Genomic DNA, 27,931 nt, shown 5'->3' with positions numbered 1-27,931 from the left:
GGGAGACAACTAGGGATTGGACTGCCAGCTTCATATCATCAGAAGATATGAAGGCTTTGATTTTTCTTAACGTGTGGGGTTGGTGATTAGTACCTCTAGTTGTTGCACTGATGTAGTCTTTCATATTTAGGTGTTTTTCCAGAGTTAGGCCTAATGACGTCGTGGATTCCCCAACATGTGGGATGAAACTGAGGGCCGTTAGTTGTTTGAGCCAGTCCTGGATCGGTGGAGAATGATTGTGTGGGGAAATCAGGAGGAAATTCGGTTTTCATAGTATTTAACATAAGGTGATTTTGAGTTAACCAGTGTAGTGTTTTCACAAGGGTGAAGTTAAGAGTTTTGAACTTTTGATGTCCGCAGGTGTAAAAATTCTCATGTACTGTTGAGTATCATCTGCGTACATGTGGTAGTGTATGTACAAGAGGTTCAACAATATTTGTGCTTCATTGTAAGCTACATATTGTATTTCAAAGTTAGGAACAAAAATAGATCGACTTGGAGAGAGAGAGAGAAAAAACTGTGTTTATTTAGACTGTAGTCTTTAAACCTTGAGATCGAATAAAATTCAGCACATTATACAAAAATGCATCAATATCAAAACCATACAAATTTTATAAAATCAGACAGTTACTATACGATTCCCTGTATCGACTTAGAGGAAAACAAAAGCAACAGCCCTCATTATAGCTAAACACTTGTAAATTTGAGCAAATGGCTTCCCAGCAAGGGAGGAGGGTTAAAACTCTACTGAATCCGCGCCAAAGCTAGGTCTGGTTGTGATGGATCGGATATAGGAGGATAAATGCTGCACACTCAAAATATTGTACAGCAAGCAGACGTAAGTGCCCGAGGTGGACCACATCTTAATAATCAGGCGGACTGGTAGGAGAAATTAGAAGAAATCCGGAAAGGTTCATAAGTATGAAGGTAGCACCTAGACTTGGTCCCCAAAATAATAAGTTAAAGAGTCTGAATGATATTAACAAGTGTTCTATACATATATTGACTCCATGTAGGCTTCTTGCAAAGGTCTAAGTGATGTAGGAGAAGGATGTACACTGGACCTTGATGGTGCAGATGCGACTATGGAGAACCCTCAGAAGAAAATTACTGAGCAAAACCTTTGGTAAAAATGTAAAAACGGGAAAACAAAACAAAAATGCCAGCCAAGTGATAGCTCTTACTATTAAACTTGTATTGATTTGGCCTAGGTGCCCTAAATATAGACAGCTCAGGGATACATTAGGCCACAGCAAACTGTAGTACATGAAATACAGTGAGTGAGTCATTTATAAAGCGCAACTATTGCCGAGGCGTCTTGGCGCTGAGCTGCAATGAGAGTGGTAACTGGTATGGAGTTATCAAGATTAGGTTGATTTAGTTGCAAACAGCCAAGTTTTAAGCATTCTCCTGAACAGATCTCTGTTAGGTTGTAGCCTAATTGCGACCAGCATTGCGTTCCAAAGTTTGGCTGCCTCGTAGGAAAGGGTTCTTCCTCCCCATCTAGCTCTACGGATTTTGTGGGACCTGAAGTAGTCCTTTGTTGGCTGACCTAAGTTCTCGATGTGGGATATGCCAGCGAAAGAGTTGATGAAGGTCCAAAGAACCCCCTCCGTACTGTACCTTGTGCACAAAGCACAGCGCTTTGAATTTGACGCACTTCTGAACTGGGAGCCAGTGAAGCTCCCTGAGACTGTTAGGGATGGGATGGTATTTCGGCATGTTTACTAGCACCCGAGCAGCCCATTTAGCAAGGCTTGGAGTTTTAGCATTTGACCTTTGTCAATGCCTAAAAATAGCACATTAAAATAGTCGATTCTAGAAAGAATCAGTGCTACTACCACCGTTTTGCGAAGGTCTTGAGGAATAAAGGGTAAGACCTTACGCAAAACCTTTAGGAAGAAAAAACATGAGGGCTTCAGAGTATTACACTAGCCAGCAAAATTCAACCGATCAGCAAACAGGATACCTAGGTTTATCGTCTTCCCGGTGACTTCAGGGCATCGCCCAGCATTCGCTGGCCACCATGATCGATTCCAAATGGATGGAACTTTTCCGAATTCCACCACCTCTGTTTTTACAGTATTTAGTTTAAGAAAATGTAAATGAATGAATTACTTTAGGAAGGGTTTCCTGCTCTACAGGGCCGGATGTGGATGTTGATGCATGGTGAGGGATGGGGCAGTGTTAGAAATTGTATTCAACACTATGATTACCAGAGACTGTCACAATACAATAAAAGTATATCCTCCTGAATATTGTTAATCATCCGGTATAGATTATGTATTATCTAATGGTTTAAACAAGAGATTACAAAAACACTTCTGCCCTCAACCTCAACACTTACAGGCACCCTAAATTATCAAGATTCTAACCTAATAACAGAATCGTGCTCAGCAGCTTGCCTAAGATTTCATCCAGAATTTTGTCCCAGCACTAATTTTCATAATCTTTTGGGTGGTGAGCGGTCTCTGAACCACTTGCACACACCATACTCATCCAGCTACTATATAAGGCATCTATAAATTCCTAAGGAGCTATCCAGCTACCAGCCCACGGGCTACATACTGCAAGAGTTTTGGAAAACATCCGTACAGACTGGCAGTCAGGATTCAGGCCTCAATGAGCAATGGAGAATGCAGTTGTCAACATTATGGAGGATCACCTTACATACATATGAAACAAAATTTGATGCCTTGCACTTTCTAATTCAGAGCCAGCTTAACGGACTCTAGGCTTTATTTGTGTGCCAGGAAGGGAGCTATGCAGGACCTCATCCTTTCTTGACAATCTCACTGAAAGAATAATGCTAGGTTCACCTCGTACATCCAGAAAAGGGGTAACCACTGTAGTACTGCACAAATCGGCTAAAGTACCTTTAATATTTAACATGCTTTTGCACTTGATGGGAGCAAGATGATTTAACGGAACCACATACTTCCTGATCAACTGCATGAATATCATGGTTCACCCTGAGTTGGAGGACTGACTTGGGTTCATGTCAGGATTCCTCTGACAGTGAAACGGAAACGCGCCAGGAATCTACTAATGGCACTCTATTGCCTTACCTGCAGGCCGGGCCGGAGCCCTTTAAGGGAAAGTCCTCGGAGGAATCCCTGGAGGCATGGCCTAGGACGTTTTCCTTCGGCAGCCAATCCGAAGGTGTATCCCAGGAGAAGAGAGCGTTGGAAGTGTGGAAGTCGCCGAACAACGAGGAACAGAGAGAGCGGGAGAAGAGAAGCGCGGCAGGAGAGGAAGACGCCAAGCCAGGGGGCCTACGAGACTGCGCTCCGCCCCGCCACCCTTCAGGAGGAGGGTGGCTTGGCAAGGTACGGGCGAAACTGCAGGGGTTTTCTGGGCACTAGTAGGGGTGGGGAACAAGGGGAGGTCACGGCCGGGGATCACTTGGTGTCGGCGTTTTTGCGGTGATTCATCCCTCACTCCCCGCTACCCTTATTCATAATTCCCTTTTTCTAGTTTTATTTTGAACTTGGTCTCTCCCCGGCACCAGAGCGATGGACACCTTGAAAGACAGAACGACCCTACAATCCACCCGTTCCCTTGTTTGCCAGTTGGGAAACGAGACGCGGCCGGACTCTGAATTAAAGAGGAATACTGGACTCTGAATTAAAGAGGAATACTGGACTCTGAATTAAAGAGGAATACTGGACTCTGAATTAAAGAGGAATACTGGACTCTGAATTAAAGAGGAATACTGGACTCTGAATTAAAGAGGAATACTGGACTCTGAACTAAAGAGGCCTCCCGGACTCTGAACTAAAGAGGCCTCCCGGACTCTGAACTAAAGAGGCCTCCCGGACTCTGAACTAAAGAGGCCTCCCGGACTCTGAACTAAAGAGGCCTCCCGGACTCTGAACTAAAGAGGCCTCCCGGACTCTGAACTAAAGAGGCCTCCCGGACTCTGAACTAAAGAGGCCTCCCGGACTCTGAACTAAAGAGGCCTCCCGGACTCTGAACTAAAGAGGCCTCCCGGACTCTGAACTAAAGAGGCCTCCCAGACTCTGAACTAAAGAGGCCTCCCAGACTCTGAACTAAAGAGGCCTCCCAGACTCTGAACTAAAGAGGCCTCCCAGACTCTGAACTAAAGAGGCCTCCCAGACTCTGAACTAAAGAGGCCTCCCAGACTCTGAACTAAAGAGGCCTCCCAGACTCTGAACTAAAGAGGCCTCCCAGACTCTGAACTAAAGAGGCCTCCCAGACTCTGAACTAAAGAGGCCTCCCAGACTCTGAACTAAAGAGGCCTCCCAGACTCTGAATTAAAAGAGGCGTATAAAGGCCCGTGTTTTTACCCGCTTTGGTTCTAGCGTGGTTTAGTACCCCCCTCAGGACGCGTCCCCATTACAACTTGGTGGAGAATGCGGGCATAGCCCCCATTAATACAGGATGGAGAGCATGATACACCAGCTAAAAGAGGGACGGGCCAAACTAGAGTGGGCTATGGAGAGAAGCTCCAGCCAAGCCGAGATGGACAGAGCTACCTTTACGACGGCCATACAGCAACAGGCTGACCAGATGGTCAAGTTGGCGGAGGGCCAGAACCAACTTATAGCGGGCCTTGATCAAGGTAGAAGCCCTGCACCCCCTGGTACGGTCATCCCGCTATAGAAGTATGTAGCGGGGGAGGACCTGATCTCCTTTTTCCTAAACTCCGAAAGGGCCGCCCGGGCCAGTGGATGGCCGGCAGATCGCTGGCCCTTCTACCTGGCCCTTCTACCTGGCCCCGCTGCTTACAGCCGAGGCTCAAGCAGCGTACCAGATCGTGAACAAGGATGGCACCTCAGCTTATGGCATAGTAAAACAGTACATATTGGACTGCCTAGGGGTAGACGACGACACCCACCGTCTCAAATTTAGGCAGGAAAGGGGCCTTGCAGGTGGCAACCCCAAGACGCTGTTTTACAAGATCAAGGATGCTGCTGACCGGTGGCTAAAACCCCAAGAATCAAATATGGAAGAAGTGATGAACAAAATTTATTTGGAACAGTACCTCAAAGCCCTACCCTATGGTACCCAACCCGGGCTTAAACAACACGCGGGCCTGACCTTGGAACACGCTATTGAAATGGCTACCTGCTATTCTCACGCCCAAAGCCGCCTTTCTATTAAAGAGCCAGAGAAACCCCAGAAGGGGGTTCAACCGCCAAAATACGACCAGAAAGCAGTAAAAACCCCTGTGGGAACACCCAGTAACCGGACTGGAAGACTAGACAGCCAGATGACGCCCGGCCCTCAATGTTTTGAATGTGGCGAGTGGGGCCACATAGCCCGCTTCTACAGGAAAAGAAGGGACAAACCTGAAGACAAACCGATGAACGTCAGTTATGCTACCCGATCCGTCCTCTTTGCCCAAGAGACAGGACACATCTATTATGTGAGTTTGTGGGTGAATCAGAGAGAAGTACTTGCCCTTTTAGAATCAGGGTGCAAACTCTCCTTAGCCAGGGAAGACATAGTCCCCAGCAAACGGTTAATATCCTTTGTGTGCATGGAGATACCATAGAGTACCCCACGGCTCAGTTGACCATCCACACCAAGACAGGCAGTAGCATTCAGATTCTTGTAGGAGTCCTCCCTACCCTTCCTAAAGCGCGGATTCTGGGGGTTGATAGTCCTTGTTTTTCCCTACTTATGTCCAACGCTTTAAAAGTAGGATCAGTAGATACTAGGCCGCAAAGTACCCTTCTGTCTTCCAAACCCTGGGCTATTGATAACTTTAGGGCAGCCCAGCTGAATGATGCCTCTCTCCGATGTGCCTGCCAGGGAGCACAGGAAACAAGAGACAACCCCAGACCCAGTTACCCTTGTTTTCTGGAACAAAATGGGCTTCTCTATCGTCTTGCCAAGGAAGGGGCTGAGCCCCAATTACTAGTTCCCACCAGCTTCAGGGACCAAATCCTTTTTTTTGCCCACTCCCAGCTCCTCACCGGCCATGTGGGGGCGGAAAAGACCACCCAGGCGATACTCAGTAGTTTCTATTGGCCAGGCATATACCTTCAAACAAAGAAATACTGTCAAGAGTGTGCCATATGCCAGAGAAGGCATCCCTATGTTTCCCCAAAAGTCCCCCTACAACCCTTTCCCATCATAGGTCGTCCTTTTGAGAGAGTGGGTATGGACCTCATAGGGCCTCTCCCTAAGTCCAGCAAAGGCCACCAGTATGTTCCAGTTTTGATCGATTATGCTACACGGTATCCTGAAGCACTTCCATTAAGGACAGCCACCACCACGATAGCACAAAGAGTAATAGAGGTGTTTTCTAGGATGGGTTTCCCATGAGAACTTATGACAGACCAGGGTACACCCTGCGTTTCCCGTCTTACAAATGAGGTCTGCAAGCAATTGGGTATATAACACATCCGTACCTCCACGTACCATCCCCAAATCGATGGTTTGGTGGAACGGTACAACGGAAACCTAAAACTCACACTAAAGAAGTTGCTGAGTGGGGATGGGAAGAGTTGGGATCAGTTGCTGCCCTCAGCCCTGTTTGTGATATGTAGGGCTGTTCAAAGCAGTCTGGGGGTCTCCCCATTTGAACTAATGTTCGGGAGAAAACATGTACCCTCCTGGAGATCACAAATGAAAGTTGGGAGGAACAGGGGAAAAACTAGGCACAAGCCCTACTCAACTATGCTAATCAGGTGAAGACGCGACATCACAAGCTGAGGTCCCTAGCCCAGGAAAACTTAGAGAGGGCTCAGACACAACAAAAATGTCAGTATGATAAAGGGAAAAAGTGGAGAGAGCTTAAGCCCGGAGACTGGGTCCTTATTCTCCTCCCCTCCTCCACCCATAAACTCAGGAAAGAATGGCAAGGGCCATATGAGATAATCCACAGGGTTGGCCTTACCACCTATGTGGTGCGTCTCTCCCTTAGGAAGACACAGATGTACAATGTGAACATCTTAAACAAATGGTAAGGTCCCGTTCCTAACAGGCCCTGTACAGTGTCTTTTGCCTCCCCAACCGGAACTACGGTAGGGGACACCCTCATTAGTCTGGTCCTAGGGTCCCAGAAAGAAATAGAAATAAGGAACCTCCTACTCTGCTTCTCTGATGTCTTCTCAGATCAGCCGGGAAGGACCACCTTGGCCACCCATACGATACCCACCACAGAGGGATAGTAGTCAAACAAAGACCATATCGGGTCCCCGAAGCACATAGGGCAGCCCTAGTAAGCATGTTGGCCCTGGGGGTAGTCGTGCCCTCAAAAAGCAACTGGTGCTCACCAATTGTCCTAGTCCCAAAGCCAGATGGGAGTATCAGATTTTGCATTGACTTCAGGGCTGTGAATCGAATATCCAAGCAAGACGGATACCCCCTTCCACGAGTGGACGAACTGATTGAGCACCTTGGTGAGTCTAGATATATCACAACCATAGACCTCACCAAGGGCTACTGGCAGATTCCCCTCCATCCAGACGATCAGGAGAAGACCGCCTTTTCTACCCCGGAGGGGTTATTCCAATTCACAGTCCTACCATTAGGCTTGCATGGTGCCCCGGCTAGCTTCCAACAACTGATGGACACCCTTTTAAGGGGCCATCAAGAATATTCGTCAGCCTATCTGGACGATATCGTCGTCTTTAGCAAAACCTGGGAGGAGCATCTAAATCATTTATCAGCCGTCCTCTCTGAGTTGCGGGGTGCCAATTTACACATCAATGCCAAAAAGTCTAGGTTTGCCTGCCAAAAAGTGAAATACCTGGGGTACCTGTTGGGGAAGGGTCTAATCGAACCCCAAAGTGAGATGGTAAGGGCCATCCAAGACACCCCGTATCCCACCACAAAAAAAGAACGGAGAGCCTTCTTAGGGTTGGTCGGGTATTACCGGCGTTTCATTCCCCAGTTCTCAGACATCGCTGCCCCTCTTACAAACCTACTGAAGAAAAATTCCGCTCCCAGCCGACTAAAATCCCCTACCAAAGAAGAATTAGCAGCTTTTCAGTCTCTAAAGGACACCTTGACTACTTCCCCCCACCCCCCCTCCTACTAACACCAGACTTCCAGAGAACCTTCATCCTGCAAACAGACTCTTCGGGGTTGGGAATAGGGGCCGTTCTTTCGCAGGTAGATGAAGGGTTGGAACGACCTGTCCTGTATGTTAGTAGAAAACTATTCCCCAGAGAGAGAGCTTACCCTATAATAGAAAAGGAATGCTTGGGCATCAAGTAGAGCATAGAGAAGCTACGCTATTACCTCGAGGGACGTTCTTTTAGATTATACACGTATCATGCCCCGCTCACCTGGATACAGAGGAATAAGGGCTCAAACGAGCGGGTTCTTAGGTGGTTCCTGTCTCTTCAGCCTTATCGCTTTCAGGTCCTTCACCGCAGGCAGAGAGCAGGGAAATGCAGACAGTCACGTTATCCCAGTTCTCCCAATCGGGGAATCTCCAGGGAGGGCATGTGTCAGGATTCCTCGGACAGTGAAACGGAAGCGCGCCAGAACTCTACTAATGGCACTCTATTGCCTTACTTGCAGGCGGGGCCGGAGCCCTTTAAGGGAAAGTCCTTGGAGGAATCCCCGGAGGCGTGGCCTATGACGTTTTCCTTTGGCAGCCATTCCGGCGGAGGAAAGGATGAAACGAGAGAGGCGGAGCCCCGCACATATGCAGAAGGAGTATCCCAGGAGAAGAGAGCGTCGGAAGTGTGGAAGTCGGCAAACAACAAGGAACGGAGAGAGCGGGAGAAGAGAAGCGCGGTAGGAGAGGAAGACGCCAAGCCAGAGGGCCTACGAGACTGCGCTCCAGCCCGCCACCCTTCAGGAGGAGGGTGGCTTGGCAAGGTACGGGCAAAACTCCCGGGATTTTCTGGGCACGGGTAGGGGTGGGGAACGAGAGGGAGGTTACGACCGGGGCTCACTTGGTGTTGGCGTTTTTGCAGTGATTCATCCCTCACTCCCCACTACCCTTATCAAGAAGAGAGCTGATTCCCCATTATTCATACTTCCCATTTCTTGTTTTAGTTTGGACTTTGTCTCTCCCTGGCACCGGAACGGTGGATGCCTTGAAAGACAGAATGACCCTACAATCCCCCTGTTCCCTTAGATGCCAGTTGGGAAACGTGAGACGCAGCCGGACTCTGAACTAAAGAGGCCTACCGGACTCTGAACTAAAGAGGCCTACCGGACTCTGAACTAAAGAGGCCTACCGGACTCTGAACTAAAGAGGCCTACCGGACTCTGAACTAAAGAGGCCTACCGGACTCTGAACTAAAGAGGCCTACCGGACTCTGAACTAAAGAGGCCTACCGGACTCTGAACTAAAGAGGCCTACCGGACTCTGAACTAAAGAGGCCTACCGGACTCTGAACTAAAGAGGCCTACCGGACTCTGAACTAAAGAGGCCTACCGGACGCTGAACTAAAGAGGCCTACCGGACGCTGAACTAAAGAGGCCTACCGGACGCTGAACTAAAGAGGCCTACCGGTTTCTGAATTAAAAGAGGCGAATAAAGGCTTGTGTTTGTACCAATATGGTTCTAGCGTGGTTTAATACCCCCTCAGGACACGACCCCATTACAGTACCACTGTAAACATTAGAGACTCTCTCAACTGCATAAACCACTGGGTGAAGGAAAGCTTCCTATGCTACAACAGATTCTAGATTTCATTATGAGTGATACGAGAGGCGACAAGAAATACAGGTTGCCTGGCCAAGCTGCTTTTGCAACGCAATCACCCCTTGGTGTTCTATTTCATTAGAAAATCCAGTTCATCCCACGGGTAATGACTGTTGGATTGAGCTATTACCTTAAGATGAGGACCCTCACTAATTAATTTGAACTATTGGACTCCTAATCACTGGGGAGGTTGAGGTTCAACGACAATAATATAGTATAATCATTCAGGAACTTTATTGCATAGTTACTTTAAACTAATGCAATTTAAATAGTAAAATACAAATTTAAAATTGAAGTATAGAAAAATTAACAGCCCTGCGCCAGATGTTGAACGACAGTAATAACATGAAAACCCTAACAATTGATTCATAACCTGGTCCAAACATTTTACAAAATAATTTCTTAACTAGGGCTCTTTTGCTTCCGAACACCGTATCACAGACTCTCTGCATCTTCTAACCCCAAGTTGATAAAAGACCATCTTTATAAGATGTCTGAATTCTGTTTCTATAACAGAACATAAGACAGTTTGCTGCCACATTTTGAGTTTGAAACCACACAAAACTAAAACATGATACTCCGTTAGAGCTACTCCCATCTTCAGTGAACTCTATATAATAAACATTCATTTAAAATTTGAACAATTTTTCACATTTTAGGTGGTCAGAGACATATTGCAAATGGGAGTGACATGCTTTACTACACAAGAAACAAGGTGAAATACTGCAAAATACACAAATCTGCCTGGTGAATGAAAAAAAATAAAGGCAGTTACTCCACTGTGTGCCAGCAGAATACAGGGCCAAGCCCAATATGCTCACTAAATAGGGAGTGACTGAGCCAAAGTATTGTAATCTGAGAATCCTAGCCTTACACCCGCCCATCTCCAAGTCAAGCATGGGTCTTACTTCTGTGCATCGATCTGCGTTGCATGCGCCTTAAACCGTTGCTCACGTGCTTCAGCCTCTCGCTGCTCCCGCTCCTTGCGCTCCTGCTCCAATCTCCGCTGCTGCTCCTCCAACCTTCGTTTTTCCTCCAGCTGCCGGTTCTCCTCCTCTTTCTATCAATGAGAATTAAGAGTGTGGTGAGGGCTGGCCAAAAGGGAAGAGAATAGGACGATGTGAAGAACACAGAGAAAGACCAGGGAAAGAGGAGAATAAATGGAGAGATGAAAATTATTACAGCGGGGAGACACTATGAGAGAGGGTAAGATACTGGGAGGAGAGAAAACCTGCAGAGGGAAACAAAGCCATCGGAGAATGACTCTCAGGGAGACCTTACCTCAATGGATTAATGCTCAAAGAGACCACAGGGGAAATATTCTGCCATGAGAATAAAGACAGAGTATAATCCCTGCCGTAAAAGGACAGCCAATGGAAGAAGAATCGAAGACTCAATGGAAAGGTAGTACAATGGCAGGAAGCAGAGGAGACAGCAGTGTAGGAGAGGAGGGACTGCTGTAGGGTCTGACAGGCAGTACCATGAAGGGAAGACTTAGTGGAAGTTTAATATTGCAATGGGTGAGAAGAATAGAGGAAAGACGTGAACAAAATACAAATACTGCAAGGGAAACATTGTCGCCAGAGGAAAGTAAGTGCCAGATGAGAAAGACCAGAGAGTCAGAACATAGTCCACTGTAGTGGCAGTTTATGTGGGAAGTGTTAGGGTACAGATATACTGAAGCAGCATGGGTCGTTTTACCTGAGCTTTGGCCCAAAATCCATCTTTGCTGATGTGCTTAATTTCAGACATTGCGTTGGTCTTCTGGTACACCGACCCCTGCAGGGGAAGATACAACATTCAGTTGAGGTCAACATAGGTCTAAGACAGCAGACGAGGGGCATTCTGATAAAGCCAAACAAAGCATATCCCCACAGTAACATTGTCTTACCCCACACCACAGCCACATTTAAAAAAAAGTCTGCATTCTTGGTGACTTAATCCTCATTACTTCTGAGATATAAAACCACATCATGTCCAGTGTACGAACCTATTTCTTCTGATTTGTATACGGCCTCACATCTCAATAGTTTCTCTTTCACTTAGTTTTCATATTTTCAAGAGGAGCCTATTTTTAGGTCAGGCTTGACAGCATAGGTGTCACCAGATGTAACGTGAAACATGAAAAAGTGCTTTCAGTAATACTACCAAGGGACTTTAGCTCTGCCCACATATTGGTGGACAGGATTACGTGCTTTGATTTGGCAGACATGCTGTGCTTGCGCAGAGAAAATGCTTCCCCTCCACCGAGCTGTGAATAATTTGTTTATCTAGCTGCATGTGCCAGCAGCAGCAGCAGCATGTCTGCTTAAAGAAGGCTCATTAACATGCATTAAGCATCAGGCTTACAATGGGAAGAAGCTTGAACTCTCAGGAGCACGCACATGGAACAGTTAAAAAGGTCTTTAAAAAGTATGACATTTATGGTGTCTGTTTGCCTAGCAGCAGCACGGGTCGACTTCTGTTTCTCTCATTAACTTTGAATATCAGAGTGCATTTGTGTGTTTGAGAGCAGTATGGGATGCCCGGGGCTACATACAGTAACCCCCAACCATTTTCAAGTCTGCCTTGACAGCACAGATGTTGTAGGACCGTATGTGACAAAAAAGAGCTTTCAGAATACTACTGAGAGAGAGGGTTAGGGTCCACCCACACATTGGTTTACCTAGTAGGGGACTTGATTGCATAGAGGTTGTGTGCTTCCACTAAACAGAGCGCTTGTTTTGCACTTTTTGGCTTGAGGCAAAGCTAAGACTCAATAGAGAAGGAATAGGTTGAATATGGTGGCAAATCAATTATGTTGTGGAACAGGTGTAGGCCTGATGCATTTATTGTGATAAGTAAATGTTAAAATTAATAGCCATTAAAGGGTGGATTGTTATTACTTTGTATTAAAGCCCACAGACCGGTATGTTGTTACATAGAGTTTCAAACATCCACAGACTACCATTGTAGGCATTTGGTGTTGGTTACCACTCCAACCAACCATAAAATAGAAGATTTGCACTGTGAGAATCCTTGGTAACCCTTCTTTGGAGAGATAGCATATTGCTTTGCTCCCTGCAATTTATTAAACATTTTTAATGTTATGACTGCATGCTTGATGGTTGTTTTGTGGGAAAGCTTAGACTGAGTACTGTAGGCCCAAGGTGGTCATGGTAACAAGCCAATTCTTATAGGCCTGGGTTTTGTGCAGGCAAAGGTCATGCCAGATGACATAGGTCTGTTTATTATGAAACGTTATGAGAAAGGCAGTAGGTCATGCCCGTTTATTGTGACCACCATTTGTCAAATATAATAGGCTCCTAGTAGGGTCTATAGACAAGTATATGGTTACATGCAATCTCAAAGATGACCATAATAGGCAGGTGTTTTGGTGTTGATCGTCTGCTCTGACAAACCAGTCAATGGTAAAGGCTATAGGGCTCATCTGTTTCTAGTGAAGACAGTATGGGTGTGTTTAAGGCAATAGGCTTTTTAAGGTAATTGTTATTACACTGTGTTAAAGCTCATAGGAAAGTATTTCGTACGGGTGTGGTAAATTTGCGTAATCTGCTTTTGAGTAATTATCCGCAATTTTAGGAAAATAACGCAAGATGCAAATCCTTCATTTAGTAAAAGATTGTACCACGAAATGTGTTCTCATGTCAATTATTGACAAGAGGATGGCTTTTGTGCAGAAAAAAAACAGCACACACACACATAGCAAGCACAAACAGCAGCCGGTAGCATTTTGGTTGTTCGGGTTACTCCAGCATTATAATTCTGCACCGGACAGCAGCATAATTACGCAACATGGCATATTTTCAAGAATGTTGAGTAACACGTGTAAATCAAAATTGCAAAAACGAAGAAAAGTCCACCTCCGCAATTTTAATTTCACTTGGGTCTAGTATTTTGTTACATGGATTCCAACGGATTACCGTCGTAGGCAAGGGTTTTGGTGACCCACCCAAACACAATCAGGATAAACCTTATTAGACTCTATTATTACGTTTTTAATACTGTTTTGACAACAGTAATTTTCTGCATAAGTGTAATTTTAATACTGCATGCTTTGTGGGAACGCTTATGACCAACACAGAATGTCCGAGCTGGTTATGGTGAGGAGCCAATGACCAGAATATAGGCCTGATTACTAACAATAAAAAGTTACTATAAAAGGTAGTAGACCTGACATATTGATATTGAAAAGCATACGTTAGTCAATAGGGATTTAAGGGTGGTTTGTTATTACCCTGTATTAAAGCTTATAGATAAGCATTTTGTTATATGAAATCTCACAGATTACCTTTGTAGGCAAGGGTGTTTGGTCTTCCAGTATATACTGGGTGCTCTCTTGTGTCTGGACAAAGCTAAACCTCTCTGAAGAGCTGTAATGACAGCGAAACACGTGTCAGGGGTTGCTTTTATTCATTTCAGGTTGGCTTGGATGGTATTTTACCATTCCAAAGCTGTAATACTGTGCCTGGAGTGATAAATGGCTTTTGTCATTTTACAGCTCGGCGTGGATAGCACTGTGCTAATTCTATGCTTAAAGACTTTGCTGTACAAATGGCAAAAGACTTTGTCCATTTCTATCTCGGCGTGGATAGCACTGTGCTATTCCTATGCTTAAAAACTTTGATAGAAAAGCAGACATTTGAGGTGAGCAAATGTAGAGTGTTGCTGGTGTGGAGGGTGTTCTATACAGGAGCTGCCTTCCACCTAAACTTGGGAACTACCCAGAGTTCTCTCCTTTTTTGCACACAATAAACATATATATATATACACACACACTAACACAAATATTTTACAATTATACTACAGCGTTCTCGGAAGAGCAAATGATTGTATGACTGCCCCGCATCCCAAGTGGCCACTTCCTCTAAGCTAGGCAATTATTATGTCCCCTGCCTTAGGGGTGGAGTTGTCTGAGGTGGGCACACCTCCTATTCTTCTAGGTGTTCCCACTAAAAGTGGGGGTATAATCCAGGGGCTGCCATCTGCTGCTAGCTAGAAGCAGAGGCTGTGGGTCACATTACAATGGCAGCAGGTCTTTGAAGTTTACCTCTTCGAGCACTGGCCCATCCTGGGGGAGGAGGTGCGACACCTCTGCGCAGGATGTGCATTATTTCTGGCCCCAGACAGCAGGGGCGCTCTACCCAGGGGTACAGAAACATGTCTGGTGGTGGCTGGCTATCTACAGCCGTTCAGACACCACACAAGGGTTGGTAGGTTTTATGGGGGCACCTCTGAAGTGCCTTCTGACTACATGGAACAAGAAATCCCACACTGGCATCAGTGTGGATATGTTGCAAGGCGTAGTTTGCAGTTCCTAATTGGAGCCAGTGCTTTCCGGTGCCTGCACTTAATTGTCAGCACCTCGGCCTGTGACAGTCTGCCATAAGGCGGCGCTGTTTGGCTAATTTTGAGACGACAACAGCAACAGTTAATTATTACCTCAAAATACATTTATAATGACTATTACCTGCCACCGAAGCCATTCTTACAGCTTTAGGGGCCTTAAAAAGTCCGAATTATCACTCTTGTAGGAGAGTGAATGTTGGTACTGTCATTAGCAGGACTGGCAGGGGCAATGTGTGGCACAAGGTGCAGTGGCCTCCTGAGTACGTGCTTGAACTTCTTTAACGCCGGCATTTTAGTGAGTCAATGTCCCCGTGACCCTTCCATGCAAATTTCCTTCCAAGCCTCTAATTTTGCCTGATGCATAAACAGAGACGGGACGAGGACAAATACGAAAGCTATCACTGGTAGAGTATTAAAGGAATGAATAGTTCCAACAGAGGCAGGCAGAAAAGTGGCCTCCGTCACCAAGCTGTCAGGGACATGGGAGATGAATACAAAAAAGAATATAATTTTCAGAAAGAAGCTGCAAGACAGTTTAAAACCTACATTGCCAACATCTAAAGCAAACACCACCACAAAAATGTTGAAACATCTATGCAGACATTTTATTTCTCCATAATTTATATGTGAACTGAGAGAGAAGAAAATACTCCTTTTCTTGTCACAGCTCAAGAAACCTAAACTCCATTTAGCAAGGGGACATGGCTGCTTAGCTGGATCACCGCCTCTACCAGGATTCTAGTCAGTGGTCCCAATATCCATGGGGAAAGCAAAGTCTGATGGAAGCTGTCCCTCTTGCAATTACAGTCCCATCCGAGTTTTTCACTGGATGACTGAAAGGCAGAAGGGAGTTGGATGCATTAACACTCCATATAGATGCCTATGTTCACACGTGCCATCCAGTATTGCTTGTTAGCAGTGCTTTTTGTCTGCATGCATTAGCACATGGTTGGCCCTCTTGGTTTTGCCAATGCTTATTTGTAAGTGAACTCATCTGGCCAGTCAAGACCATGCAACCTTTTTCATCTTCACAGTACTGATGCATCGCTCTTGCTGTGATTTGCAGAAGGCACGGAAATCACATTCAATCATTTCGGAAACACTGTTGTACAAGCAAAAGAGGCAATCTTGCATTTATGTGGTCTGAAAATGCAGTGCCTTTCATGCAGCCATGTTTGTAGAGAATTACAAAATGGGCTCAGTTGATTTCCTCAGAGATATACTTGTCTTCTAAAATTATAGGAGAACAGATAACATAATTCATAGCCCCTGTCTTAGTATGGCTAAACTGCTCTGCAATGGAAGTCCTCCATTAGTTAATATATTAATAAGTACCTCCTATACCGGTCTTTTATAGACCATAATTCAGCATTCAACCTAGTGCTTAATTTGAGCCAATGGTTTCCGGTGTTCAGCACCAGCACTTAATCATCAACACCTTCGTTTGAGAACCAGTTAAGGACACAGTAATTTTTGGTGGGCACAGGGAGATTAGGTGATTCGCACAGAATCACAGGATGTTGAGCTGACGCATAGGCTCGAACCTGGTTCCTCAGCTCCGAAGTCAGCAGCTCTGGCCATTGGGCCACATCCCCTCCCCACTGGTACGGTTTGTTGGTTCTGTGCTAGGCAGCACATTAGGCAGCACTAACAGGAGAAATGGGCTGGTCGAAGCTGCCTCCCGACTAGAGCCCCGGCACTTCTGTTTTTTTACAAATTAACCACTGGTAGTTTGGTACCGAACACTCCTGTGTTCAGTGAAGCCACCATGGTGCAGTGTAACCAGAGTTTGAGTTTTCAGTCCATGTACTCTCCATGGCTTCCCTGGCACTTACAATATTAAGGAATAGACCCTCATGTTGTAGGAGCATATCTGCTCATGCAGACATGCCCTAACGTGTAGCATAGTGCACCATGCTTTAGAGCTGTGAGGCTTGCTAGAAGGGTGACTTACCTATACCTTAAGGTAGTGCTAGCTGGTGTGGCACCCAGTGAGGGTGGTCCCAGGGGAACCTCTTCAGCTCCCAGGCCTTAGGGAGCCAGGGTACCATTTACTAGGGACTTACAGGGGTAGAAATAACAATGGTGGATATGTTTTAGGGAGGCAGCTTTGGCAAAGGGGGCCTGGTTGGCACTACCATTGAAACCACATCAAAATCAGGAAAAACGTGGGAGCTAACCCTGCAAAAAGAGGCACTTTCTACCAATTATTCGACTTTGCAACTTGCTTCCCCTCATGAAAATCTCCTGCTTCATTATTGTGGGTGAGGGATGAGGCAGCATTTGGCCCCGAGAATATAAGGATGGAAGCCTTATTCAGAGTTTCCTTTTTTTTTTAAAGAAAAAAAAAAGGATATGTTTTAAAAAAAAAAAGAAGGATGAAATGCATGTAACCGAAGGGAGAATGCATAATCTGCACTTCCAAAGACTGCACACCGCCATTCACAAGTTGCAAGCAGTGAAATGGTGTCAGCAAACTCTTTGCAAATGGATCGTCCAGGTTGGTGTCAATAACCTGTCAATGTTTTTCATGTCAATTGTGTTAAAGCGATAACGCAAATCCCTGCAACTCATAATGAGAAGTGGGACACCCCTATCATGCACCTCAAATTAGGCACATTATAAGACAAAGACTTTTCCAACTTGCAAAATACTTTTAGTACATCACGACTTGTGATTTTGCCATTGTAAAGTCTGCAAATTTGCAAACTGCAGGCTTTACCACCGAAAAAGCACTTTGTAAGTCCGACCTTAGCTAGCATCTAATACTACAACATTAAGTCTCAACCTCCGGAAACATCCTAAATTTCTATCTCCCTTCACTGACCACTACAAATCTCATTTTATAGTTGTGACGATTTTCCCTTTCTGTGATTACTGTCTTTGCATGTGGTTGTTACAGTTTAAAATTGCAGTTTTGACCTGCCTGTGATTGCATATTTTATCACCTGTTTTGTGTTTTAAACTTGTGGTTTTCCCTGCCCATGATTGCTTGCATTGAACGTGTTGAATTGTGGGATTTGCAGTCCAACCTCTGTAGTTCGTCCTTCTCATTCCTTGGTGACAAATCTTTTTTCCCTCCAAATTTCTCCTTTGACCTGTGCTAAGACCTGTGTGTTAAAACAGTGCACCCGCAGCCACCATTTTGAGTTCACAAGCCAGTGAGGCCAGTCCCCCCCATGCCCCCGTGTGAGCTGTTTAAACTGTATTTACTGGGGCCTGTGCACTTCGTTTTTTCTCCAGCAGGGGGAGTAAAGTTTTATTCAAACAGTATTGTTAGATTTCGCGTTAGTGAAGCCTTTACCTGCAGAAGTCCAAAGTGTGGATTGAGCCTGTCTGTCTCCTAGGAGAATCTGAACAGGAGAAGCAGCTTCCAACTCCCTGGCCAGCAAACCTTGTCTGAGGTCGCTGGGACCTTATATGGTCTGCTAGTGGTTGGCACATGTGTACACTGATTGGTGGTTGTATCTGGTGTTTCTATTGGGTTAGGGTTAATGTCCTCATTGGTTGGGTATTTGAGGGTTCTGATTGGTTTCTGGGTCTGTGATTCAATCATTGTAGGGTTGGGGCTAGGGTTAGGATTTCTATTGGAAGTAGGGACTAGGGCTACCTGTACCATTGGCTGCTTGGACTTGGGTTGGGACTACTTGTAGGGCTAAGGCCTTTATTGGATGTAGAGATCAGGGTTTTTGAACTGATTGGGTGCTTGGACTAGGGCTAAGATTGGCAGTAAGGTCCTGGTCTCCTATTGGTTCTAGATTTTAGGGCTAGTGTTATTGGATAGTGTTAGGGCTAGGGTTCCCATTGGCTGAAGGGGTCACCTGATTACTAGGGCTATAAAAAAGGCCAGGCTTAGGGCGTCTCAGCCCGGGCGACGAGGCTAAGGGCAGAGAGGACAAGGATAGTTGCCTGTTTGAGCCTGTTAAGGGCGGAGAGGACAAGGTTGCCTGTTTTAGCCTTTTAAGGGTGGAGAGGACAAGGTTGCCTGTTTGAGCCTGTTCGAGACTGGTCGGGACTAAGGCCAGAAATGCTGCCCTTTTTCTCATTTAGCAATACCCAAAACTCCTTTTTACTCATCCAAAAGCCTCCTCCTATTGCTAAGACCTAAAAAAAAAAAACTTTCACTCTTTTATCCCTCCACTATCCTTTTCAATCAAAATTAACAGGCTAACATGGTCACTTCTCAAATTCCATATTAAACTACACTAATATACTACCCAAATAACTGAATAACATATCCACTACTCAAATTACTTCATATTTTTTTTTTACTATACTAATTTTCAACAGTAATCCTTTATGGGTTACGGAGTGGCGTGCTACTCGCCAGAAAAGCGATTCAACACCCATTATGGGTAACAAGTGCTATATGAATGCAAATCTTTCTTCCCCTTTTATCCCTCCGCTATCCTTCTCACTCCAAGTAACTGACTAATATCCACCACTGAAATTACTTCATATTTCACCATATTAATTCACCATAATCCTTTGTAGGCTTCCTGAATAGCATGCGTCAACAAGCGCTACATAAATACAAACCTATGTCCTCCTCTATCCTTCTGCCGTCTTTCCAAATCCAAATATCTAACTAACCTATCCACCACTTAAAATGTACTTGCATGTTTCACTATACTAATTCTATACTAATTCAACACTAATCCTCTATGGGTGCCGGAGTAGCGTGCTACTCTCCGAAAAAAGCGCTTCGACGCCTCATCAGGGGTAGTGAGCGCTATATAACTGCAATTACAATACAATACAATATCATTAACATGCTCCTTTCTTAATTGTACAACACTTCATAGAAAACACCTAATACAACTTCAGAGCAGTACATACCACTCCATATCTCAGTTTAATTGCAACGTTGTAGAAGTTCACATCCATTCCTTCTCTACTCCATACCTGAACGTTCTTTCCATGTTATACCATTTCAACCCTAAGTTGTCTGAAATCCTTACATCCCCAATGGTATACCTCTCTATAAGTTGCCTCGATCAACATTAATCTACTTTCAGCTAACTTTACTACTCTATACAGGCTTGTTACAGAACTTTAGATTTAGCTCTTCTCCTGATTGTACAGCTTAAACCTTGCCCCCTTTTCTCTGTATGATAGCACCACCACTTCCCACCCAAATCCTCTACCATTTGTGCATTTATATCACACTATTACAGCTCATCTCTCAGTAATACATCACTTGTAACGTGCAACATCCCAGGAAGACATTACCACCATATACATAAAATATATATATATATATATATATATATATATATATATATATATATATATATATATATATATATATATATACATACACTCGCTTCATATTACACACCTATTATATATATATATATATATTTGTAGATTTATATAGTACGCTCATCCCCTTTAGGGTAAACAGGTGCTGTCCATGGGCACGGGGAGATTAGGGGATTTGCCTAGAATCACAGGATGTTGAGCCGATGCAGTCTTGAACCCAGATCCTCATCTCCCAAGTCGGTGCCACATCCTCTCCCCTTTTTAAATACCCATTTTTTAATCCAATTAAGGAAAGGTTGTGCTCTAGTATGATGGTCTAAAACCATTTTAAACATCGTGGACAACTTTACCAAGAAGAAAGACGAGTGATGTAGTATGTGAGCTTTTAAAACTGTATTCATAACAAACTACCTGTGTAGACTAGAAATAATTACTCCAGTAGTATATATCATACCAATTTTTCAATCCGATATGAAATATCATACCTTATGAAAACATGTTGGCAGCAGCGATTAAAATATTATTGTATAGCTAGCTCCTATCTGATCACGAAGGGGGGTCAAGAATAGGACCCTTTATACAAAATATGTGTCAGAGAAAAGCTGTATGCAACCTGAGCCAGACTGATGAACCAAGTGCTTGAGTACTTACCACTGGCCCTTGGGGACCCGCATCACTGAATTTGTGTGACTCCTTGTGAAAGTTGTAGTTGGCACCAGATGCTTTGCCGACCTTGTCCATTATGGTTTCGGGTTCGACATCCTCATCTGCTCGGGCATTGATGGTCACATGTGCACCCTATGATGGGGTGAAAGCAAAGGTGGGAAGGAATCAGGAGACGGGCACTGGGGTTGACGGTCTTTTTGCAGCACAATTTGCATGGGTGGAGGTGAATTATAGAAAAGGTATGTAGAAGTGTAGGCCATGTCTGACACAGACTACCTAGGACCTTCATCAAAAACATTGATCCCAGTGTTTGGTTTACCCAATGGTAATTAGGGAAATTCCTCTCACAACCACATCATGAACATTATGCCACTCTATGGCCGTGCTAGGACAAACACCAAGGGCTGAAGAGGAATGATGTAGGACACCCCCCACTCCCTCCTTGCCCTCCAGATAGTCTTCCCCTTTCGATCCTCCAACTCCTGATAACGGACCGTGGTGCAAGAAACTGGCGCTAGTGAGCGGAGGACAACAGTGGGCAAAGAGAGAAAGTGGAGTCAGGGGAAGGAGCTGGCAAAGTGAAACACTGGCAAAGATATATAACAACGGCCACATCCTCAGAATTGTAGCAATGCCTACTTTCGACTGGTTCGGTGTTAAAATTAAAAAAAAGGTAGAACATATGTCTTACCTTCAAGAAGTTTGCAATAGTGCTGACATGATTGGCACAGATTCCTTTCCGGGCATCTTTCACCCCTTCCCCAGTCTGTAAAACCAAAATATTCACATTAGACAAATATGCCATTGACTTCAAACACTTCAGTGGACTCCCACTCACATGTTACAACTCGCATACTCTTCGCGGCGTTTCATTCACGTCCACGCCTATAGTTTCCAACGCTTCAGTAGATTCTAAACTCATTCTTATAATACAGGAATCATTCATAATGTACAACTGTCTTCTCTGCCCATTCTACTTGGGCTGTTCTCCAAAATGTCTGGACATGGCTGCTTTTAAGGCTAATATCGGATATCTTAGTACTGGAGAGAATATATTCTTTAACGACTGAATAAAAGTGAGGAGCCCCTGGGTAACATGCTGCTGGAATTGTGATCACTTTTTATAGAACAGCTGCAGGGAATGTACTAATTATGCGGTCTCAATCATAAATTTTTTGTTAATACATGTTTGACATCTGTTTAAAGGATGAGTCATTCTATTGGCGGATAGATACTATGTGTTAAAACCTCTAGTTTTTTGCCCACAAGGGTGAACACCATAAAAGGTGTTATTTTAAAGAATCTCTTTGTATGTCCTCTTTTGGCTCCCATATTTTGCTCTTGCTTGCTTAAACATGTTATGTCTGCATTGGATAATATGTAAGGAAATCAAAATTAAAAAGGTTTTAAATAATAAACATTGCCAAGCTCAGGTTTTTAGATTACAAAGCTCTTTTCTATTGATCCTCAACATACCCGGGTCCTTGTTTCGGGTATGAGGATATTTGTTGGCAGGACGGGGAGGCGTGGGTACGGGGGGTAGGAGGGGTCAATCCATCTCAAGAGCTTGTTTGGTTTGGCATAGGACCGGCTCATACAGTTGGAAGTCTCGGACAATACATATTAGTAGTGGCGATTATTAAAAGAATGAAGTGCCCCCTAGGGTTTGGGTTCTCAATCTATGCAGTTTCATTTGTAAACCGCTGTGCAGACATGCCCAAGAAAGGGGTGGCTTGGTACTTTACTACCTGCTGATATCCTGTAAATAGGTTTACAGTTGATTTTCTTGCTTTTACAAATGTAGGAGTTGTTTCCCCATTCAATTTCCTCCTGATTCTCACATAAATCCAAGTTTCAGTTTAAACAGATCCACCATTTAATTGGTTACTTGTACATAAATATCAGGTTTCCTGGTCCCCTGCTATTTGTATTTAAAATTATTTCTGTTCGATGTTTTTCAACCCTTTTTCTCCCATCTCCTCACCTGGCCATGTGGTGGGTGGACGCAGCTTTCACACATTCTGTTGTCTGGTACATGTTAGGCGCTGTGCCGCTGCACAATTAGGTGCCCCCAAGATGAACCAGATGACAACCAGTCTAGCCAAATGGGACCTTTGACCACATAGGATGCCAGACATTGGACTTTGCTACTATACATGGTAAGTGACTTCTAGCAAAGAACGAAATTCCCATACTCTCCACCAGGCAGCGTCCTGCCCCGGAATGAGTACAGAAAGGATGTTCCACACTGGGCTGGATGATCAGCGGAAGAAAGGAAGTGGAAAGGGGTAGTGCCAAATCCTCCACCATCATCATAAACATCTCCTCCAATACTTTTCAGAGGATGGAACTGAAAGCAAAGCACCCTCTTGAATTTAATCTCTTCTCTCCTCTCGTAATAAACATTTTTTTTCAAATCTCATGCTGTGTGTGTCAATTAGTGAGTCTCTTGTCTTTCTGTTCCATGCTTCTCTCCTACAGAGTGAATTTCGTCATGTGCACAGATGACAGCCACTGCCTCAGAGTCTCAATTATGGCCTTTAGATCATACTAGATGTCAACAGCAAGCATGTAATCACAGAGCAATCTGGCATGCAAGCCCGACTATCTCCACATACTGCTCCTGGACTGGTTCCTTAATAGCATGCCAGGAGAAACAAAAAACCTACAGAGCAAGCACATTAACCATTCTCCTAGCAGAGTAGAGAAAAAATGAGGGGGCGAACAGCTCTCTATGCCAGGAATCTCCTAGACTACCAGGCTACCCACAATGAAACGGCATCTGAGTTCTCTTAGATTCATGTTTACCAAGCGTGTAGTTGTGCTGGGACGCCCTGTCGCTGGGGCAGCTATGCGCCATGCAAATCCGACAAATAAGTGGATGGACAGACACGCAGACCGTGCAAGCAGACCGTGCAAGCATCAAATGACTTGGAATACTCCTCTTGCAATGGAATTTTGAACATTCAATTTATCCTATACTGAGCTATTGTTTTAAGTCACTGCAGCGCCTTAAGACCCTCACGGGTCAGTAGCGCGCTTTAAAAGCCCCTGATTGATTGACTGTAAAATACTAATTAAATATACAGAAATGTACTTAAAGGATAGACAACTCAGTCTGTTCTTTCTTGTGGATTTTGTTTCTTAACATTGCAATTTCCTTTTCCTTCCTGCTTCTTTAACAACTTCTAAAACGTTTAGAAAAAAGTTTTACTCAATAAAACATGCAATAAATATTCAATTTCTCAAAGGCTCCAACAAATCTTCTTATATGAATACTATTGGAGAAGATGCAGAGCACACCTGAACAACACAGTAGTTATTTGTAAAACCTAATGGGAACACTATAAATTGTTAAAACTAGACTTGAAGAAGTATAAATAATATTCTTCAAATCAAGCCTGCTGTTTAGAAAAAGAAAACGTTACCTGTTTGAAGCTTGTAGTGTTGTTGATTGTCATGTTGTGTACTCTCTTACCTTCCAGTATTCAGTACACAGACAGGGAGATGAAAACACTTAGGGCTTTCAAAGGGGCGGCCAAAGTAGTTAAGGGAATGGCATAAGCACGCAAACTAAAAATCTGTGCTTTCCATAGTGTGCCACCTGACTGGTATTTTGCTGCTTTTCTCTGTTTCCTGTTACTGCATCCAAATATAGAACACAAACACTCACATACACTTAAAACAAGCCAAGACTACTGGCTTTGTCAGTGGCTCTAAGTATGTACCATACAAGAGTAATGTGCTTCACAAAACAAAGCTACAGAAACACAACATCCAAGAAAGAGCCAGCACTCTTAAAGGATGGAAGACTAAGTAAAACACGTGAAATATTAAACAAGAACTGAATCGCTCACTTGGAGTACTTTAACATGTTTACTTTCATCGTTCAAAAATCAAGAAGTGATTTTGTCTGTACAGTTAAGGATTATGAGTATAGGGGCCGGTAAGGACCCGTTTTAATGTTAGCTTTAAATTACTTCAAGGTCTGGGACCCAGCCAGCTTAAAGCTATGGGTACAGTGCAATTCAAAAAGCTTTTTTTCAAAGTCTTTGACTCTGTTTTGAGCATGCATGGCTTGTGAGCACACCCATACCCCAAAACTAGGAGTGGGCGTAACTACTGTAATTTTGGGTAGCGTAATTCTGAAAAATTTCACATAAAAGACTGGGGTTCAGGATACCTGTACGAATAACTTGAACAGTTGTTTCCCTTCGTGGCAAACTGATCTTTTTGAGGCATGCCCTTTTTACAGATGCAAGATAACACCATCTCAATCTAGATTACCTCGTTTGAATGTCTCTTGATAATCTCCGTTTAACAGACTTCCAAAACTATTTTCAATTCCTGGTAAGTGTTCTGCTATCAGATGGATCTGACAACATTATGTGCAAAAGCCAAATCTTGTATGCAATCATGGGGAACTGAAAGTAGCGTTTCCCTCTCTGCTTTTCTATGTATTGCACTGATGTCAATAAGAGCTTACATCATCTTGTATAAGAAAGGTTTTGCTAGCTAGATAAACTGCTTTCAATTCCAACATGTTAATGTATTGTCATCTCTGTTTAGAGCAGGTCATTGTTCTCTGTTGGGAAGCTGAGCAACAAGTGAAACATCAGGGAACCAGATACCATAGCTTCAACGGAGTAAAGAAACAAAATTGCAACAGAGTGTGGCTGTCGAAGCCACAAATTATTAACTCACACTTTGAAGGATTTATATTGTACGTGAATGCCTCTAAGAAGGACGGGTAATGAAAAATAGACAATTTTGATTGTGTCTCTGTGTCATACAAAGGTAGCTGTTTGCAATTTATTTCCAATGAAAGAACATAAAGAATCTAAGCGTTCAGATGCCAACCTTTCATATTGAAGATAATTTGGCAATGAAGAGACAGTCACTAAGCTTATTAAAATGTAATGTAACATAACCATAGGACGCAGACTAACCGTAAGAAGCTTATGGAGAGTTTAAAGATGCTGAATTAGGAGGAGAATATGTATTCTCCTCCCAGTTCAGCATCATCTTCAAACTGTGATAACCAACCTGTGTAAAGATCAGCACCAGTTTCCATCAAGTCTGAGGCTCCTGATGCTGCAGTTTCTTCAGCATACAAATTATAGCTAATGATTCAATGTGAAAGACAGAGACTCCTTTTAAGAGTAAGGACAAACATGTAGCAGGCATACCGCCAATGAGAAATTACATGAAGAGCGACCTCTAAGAGGAATTGGTTTTGATAGGAGCATGGACTCAAAGGCAAATGAAGACATCAAAAAGATGATCAGCTCTGCTCTTAAGAACAGGACTCAATGCAAGAGGACTGCTAGTGTCTAAAACAGGTTCAGCCCTAAGATTAAGATCGTATACAAAAGGTGATGGATGGAATGCTTGAATTAATCTCAGCCACTGGTAATTACTCGGGCCACATCCCAGACCATCCTTATTTTGCACACCATGCCACCTCAGTTTGGACCCAGCTATATGCAAATCAGTATGGGCGCTGCTCCAATAGAAAAAAGTCCATCCAGAACTGCTAAGCCAGACCCTCCCTGAACCAGACCACAAGCAATCGAATTGATGCAGCAAGCCAAAGAGTGGGAGCTACCATGAACTGGCATATAGTCAAGTCAAAGCCTTAAGTAGGTATGACAGTTATACAGTAGGGGCAGGGGAGGAGACCTCTTCGTAAGAGGAGTCAGTGGGTCGGTGTGACCAGCAGGTGGGCACTGGTGTGCTTGCCTCCCCCCATCTTTCCTCCCCCTGCAGGTGACTGCTTGTAGGTCGTATATTAAAAACAATATGAGGCCCAGAACTGGTCCCTGTGTAAGGTTGTAACTAGCTAATCTGTGTAGGATGGGACCAGTAGATGATGCAATGACACAGTACTCTCAGCCGCTGTACATCACATATAAATGTGGGAGACTTATATGGCAAGGTTGGGGAGTTTAACATGTTATAACCATTTTCTTATCGTTTAATATGTGCTTTGTTATATAAAACATGTTGATTAAGCCAATTAAATTAAGGTATGACAGTTTCCAGTGGGATCAAATGGAGACTTTCAGTGTGCTTTTAATACAATTGACACCAGGAGCAGACAGGTGAACAGCAACATTTTACAAAGAAGAAGTATTTGATTGTGAATGTCGTGGGTCATAGCAGAGATTCAACAATATCTGCTTGTCGTGCCATTCGATTTCTAACATCTAGTTGAACTAAAAATACCACAGCAGCAATTTCTGCAAACCAAACTGAATCGACTCAAACCTTTCAGGACAATAGAGAATAAGGTCAAGGGGACTTAAAAAGAGTCATCAGCTTCAAAGTAGTTACTCAATGTAGGTTCCCCATCCACCCAACATCAAACACCTAAAACATGGGTTTGGGAAAACTGAAATGTTTCACACTGAAGCGGAGGAAAATTATCAAACAAATTGGTGCTTTCAATAATACAACGAGGATAATGCACAGTATTTGATCATTTGTCACCAAAGCACTTGTCAAAATAAAGAAAGAACAATTGGCAATTAAACAATAACAATTACCACTATTGTTGAAAGACATCATTATTACACAAGGGTGCAATCGGTGCAATGGAAGATGTACCTACAGCAGTCAGGGTGTCAGATCTGGACATCAGCGCAAAGCTCAAGGCCAAATGGGTAGCTACGTGCCAGTGGTATAGAGTGACAGATGCACTCGCACCTTGTGCGGCCATTGACACTTATGAGGAAACAGATGCAACAACTGTGGGTTGTAGGCCAGCGCGACTTTGGTGAAAGTGCTCCCCTTACAGGCAAATAGTGCAGACAGTATGGTGTTTTTCTTTATAAACAACAAGACAACTAAGGAAAGACGCAGAACAACACATCCCAAAATGCTAGTTGTGGTGGCCATCTTGGATCAGCTTGTGCTATTAAAGGGAAACACGCCCTGCATCATACACACTGAGGCATCAGCAAGAGTGCATAGGAGAATGTCTTTCCTTCGTGGCGCTGGTCTGCT

The 27,931-nt window shown here is 44.1% G+C and overlaps 1 protein-coding gene across 7 annotated transcripts in view; it reads right to left on the bottom strand.

The window, feature by feature from the left end:
• Positions 1 to 27,931, bottom strand: part of DBNL (drebrin like) — a 100,682-nt gene that overhangs the window by 46,090 nt on the left and 26,661 nt on the right. For all 7 annotated transcript variants that reach the window (XM_078666740.1, XM_078666743.1, XM_078666742.1 and 4 more), the window contains exons 4-7: positions 21,615 to 21,689; positions 20,909 to 21,055; positions 11,345 to 11,422; positions 10,552 to 10,703 (exon numbers count right to left, since the gene is read on the bottom strand). In XM_078666740.1, the coding sequence (XP_078522866.1) occupies positions 10,552 to 10,703; positions 11,345 to 11,422; positions 20,909 to 21,055; positions 21,615 to 21,689 (452 nt within the window). The remainder of the gene's footprint in view (positions 1 to 10,551; positions 10,704 to 11,344; positions 11,423 to 20,908; positions 21,056 to 21,614; positions 21,690 to 27,931) is intronic.

This window comes from Lissotriton helveticus, chromosome 11 (genome assembly GCF_964261635.1).
Source record: "Lissotriton helveticus chromosome 11, aLisHel1.1, whole genome shotgun sequence".
Lineage (NCBI taxonomy): Eukaryota > Metazoa > Chordata > Amphibia > Caudata > Salamandridae > Lissotriton > Lissotriton helveticus.
This window is presented reverse-complemented; position numbering and strand designations above follow the sequence as displayed.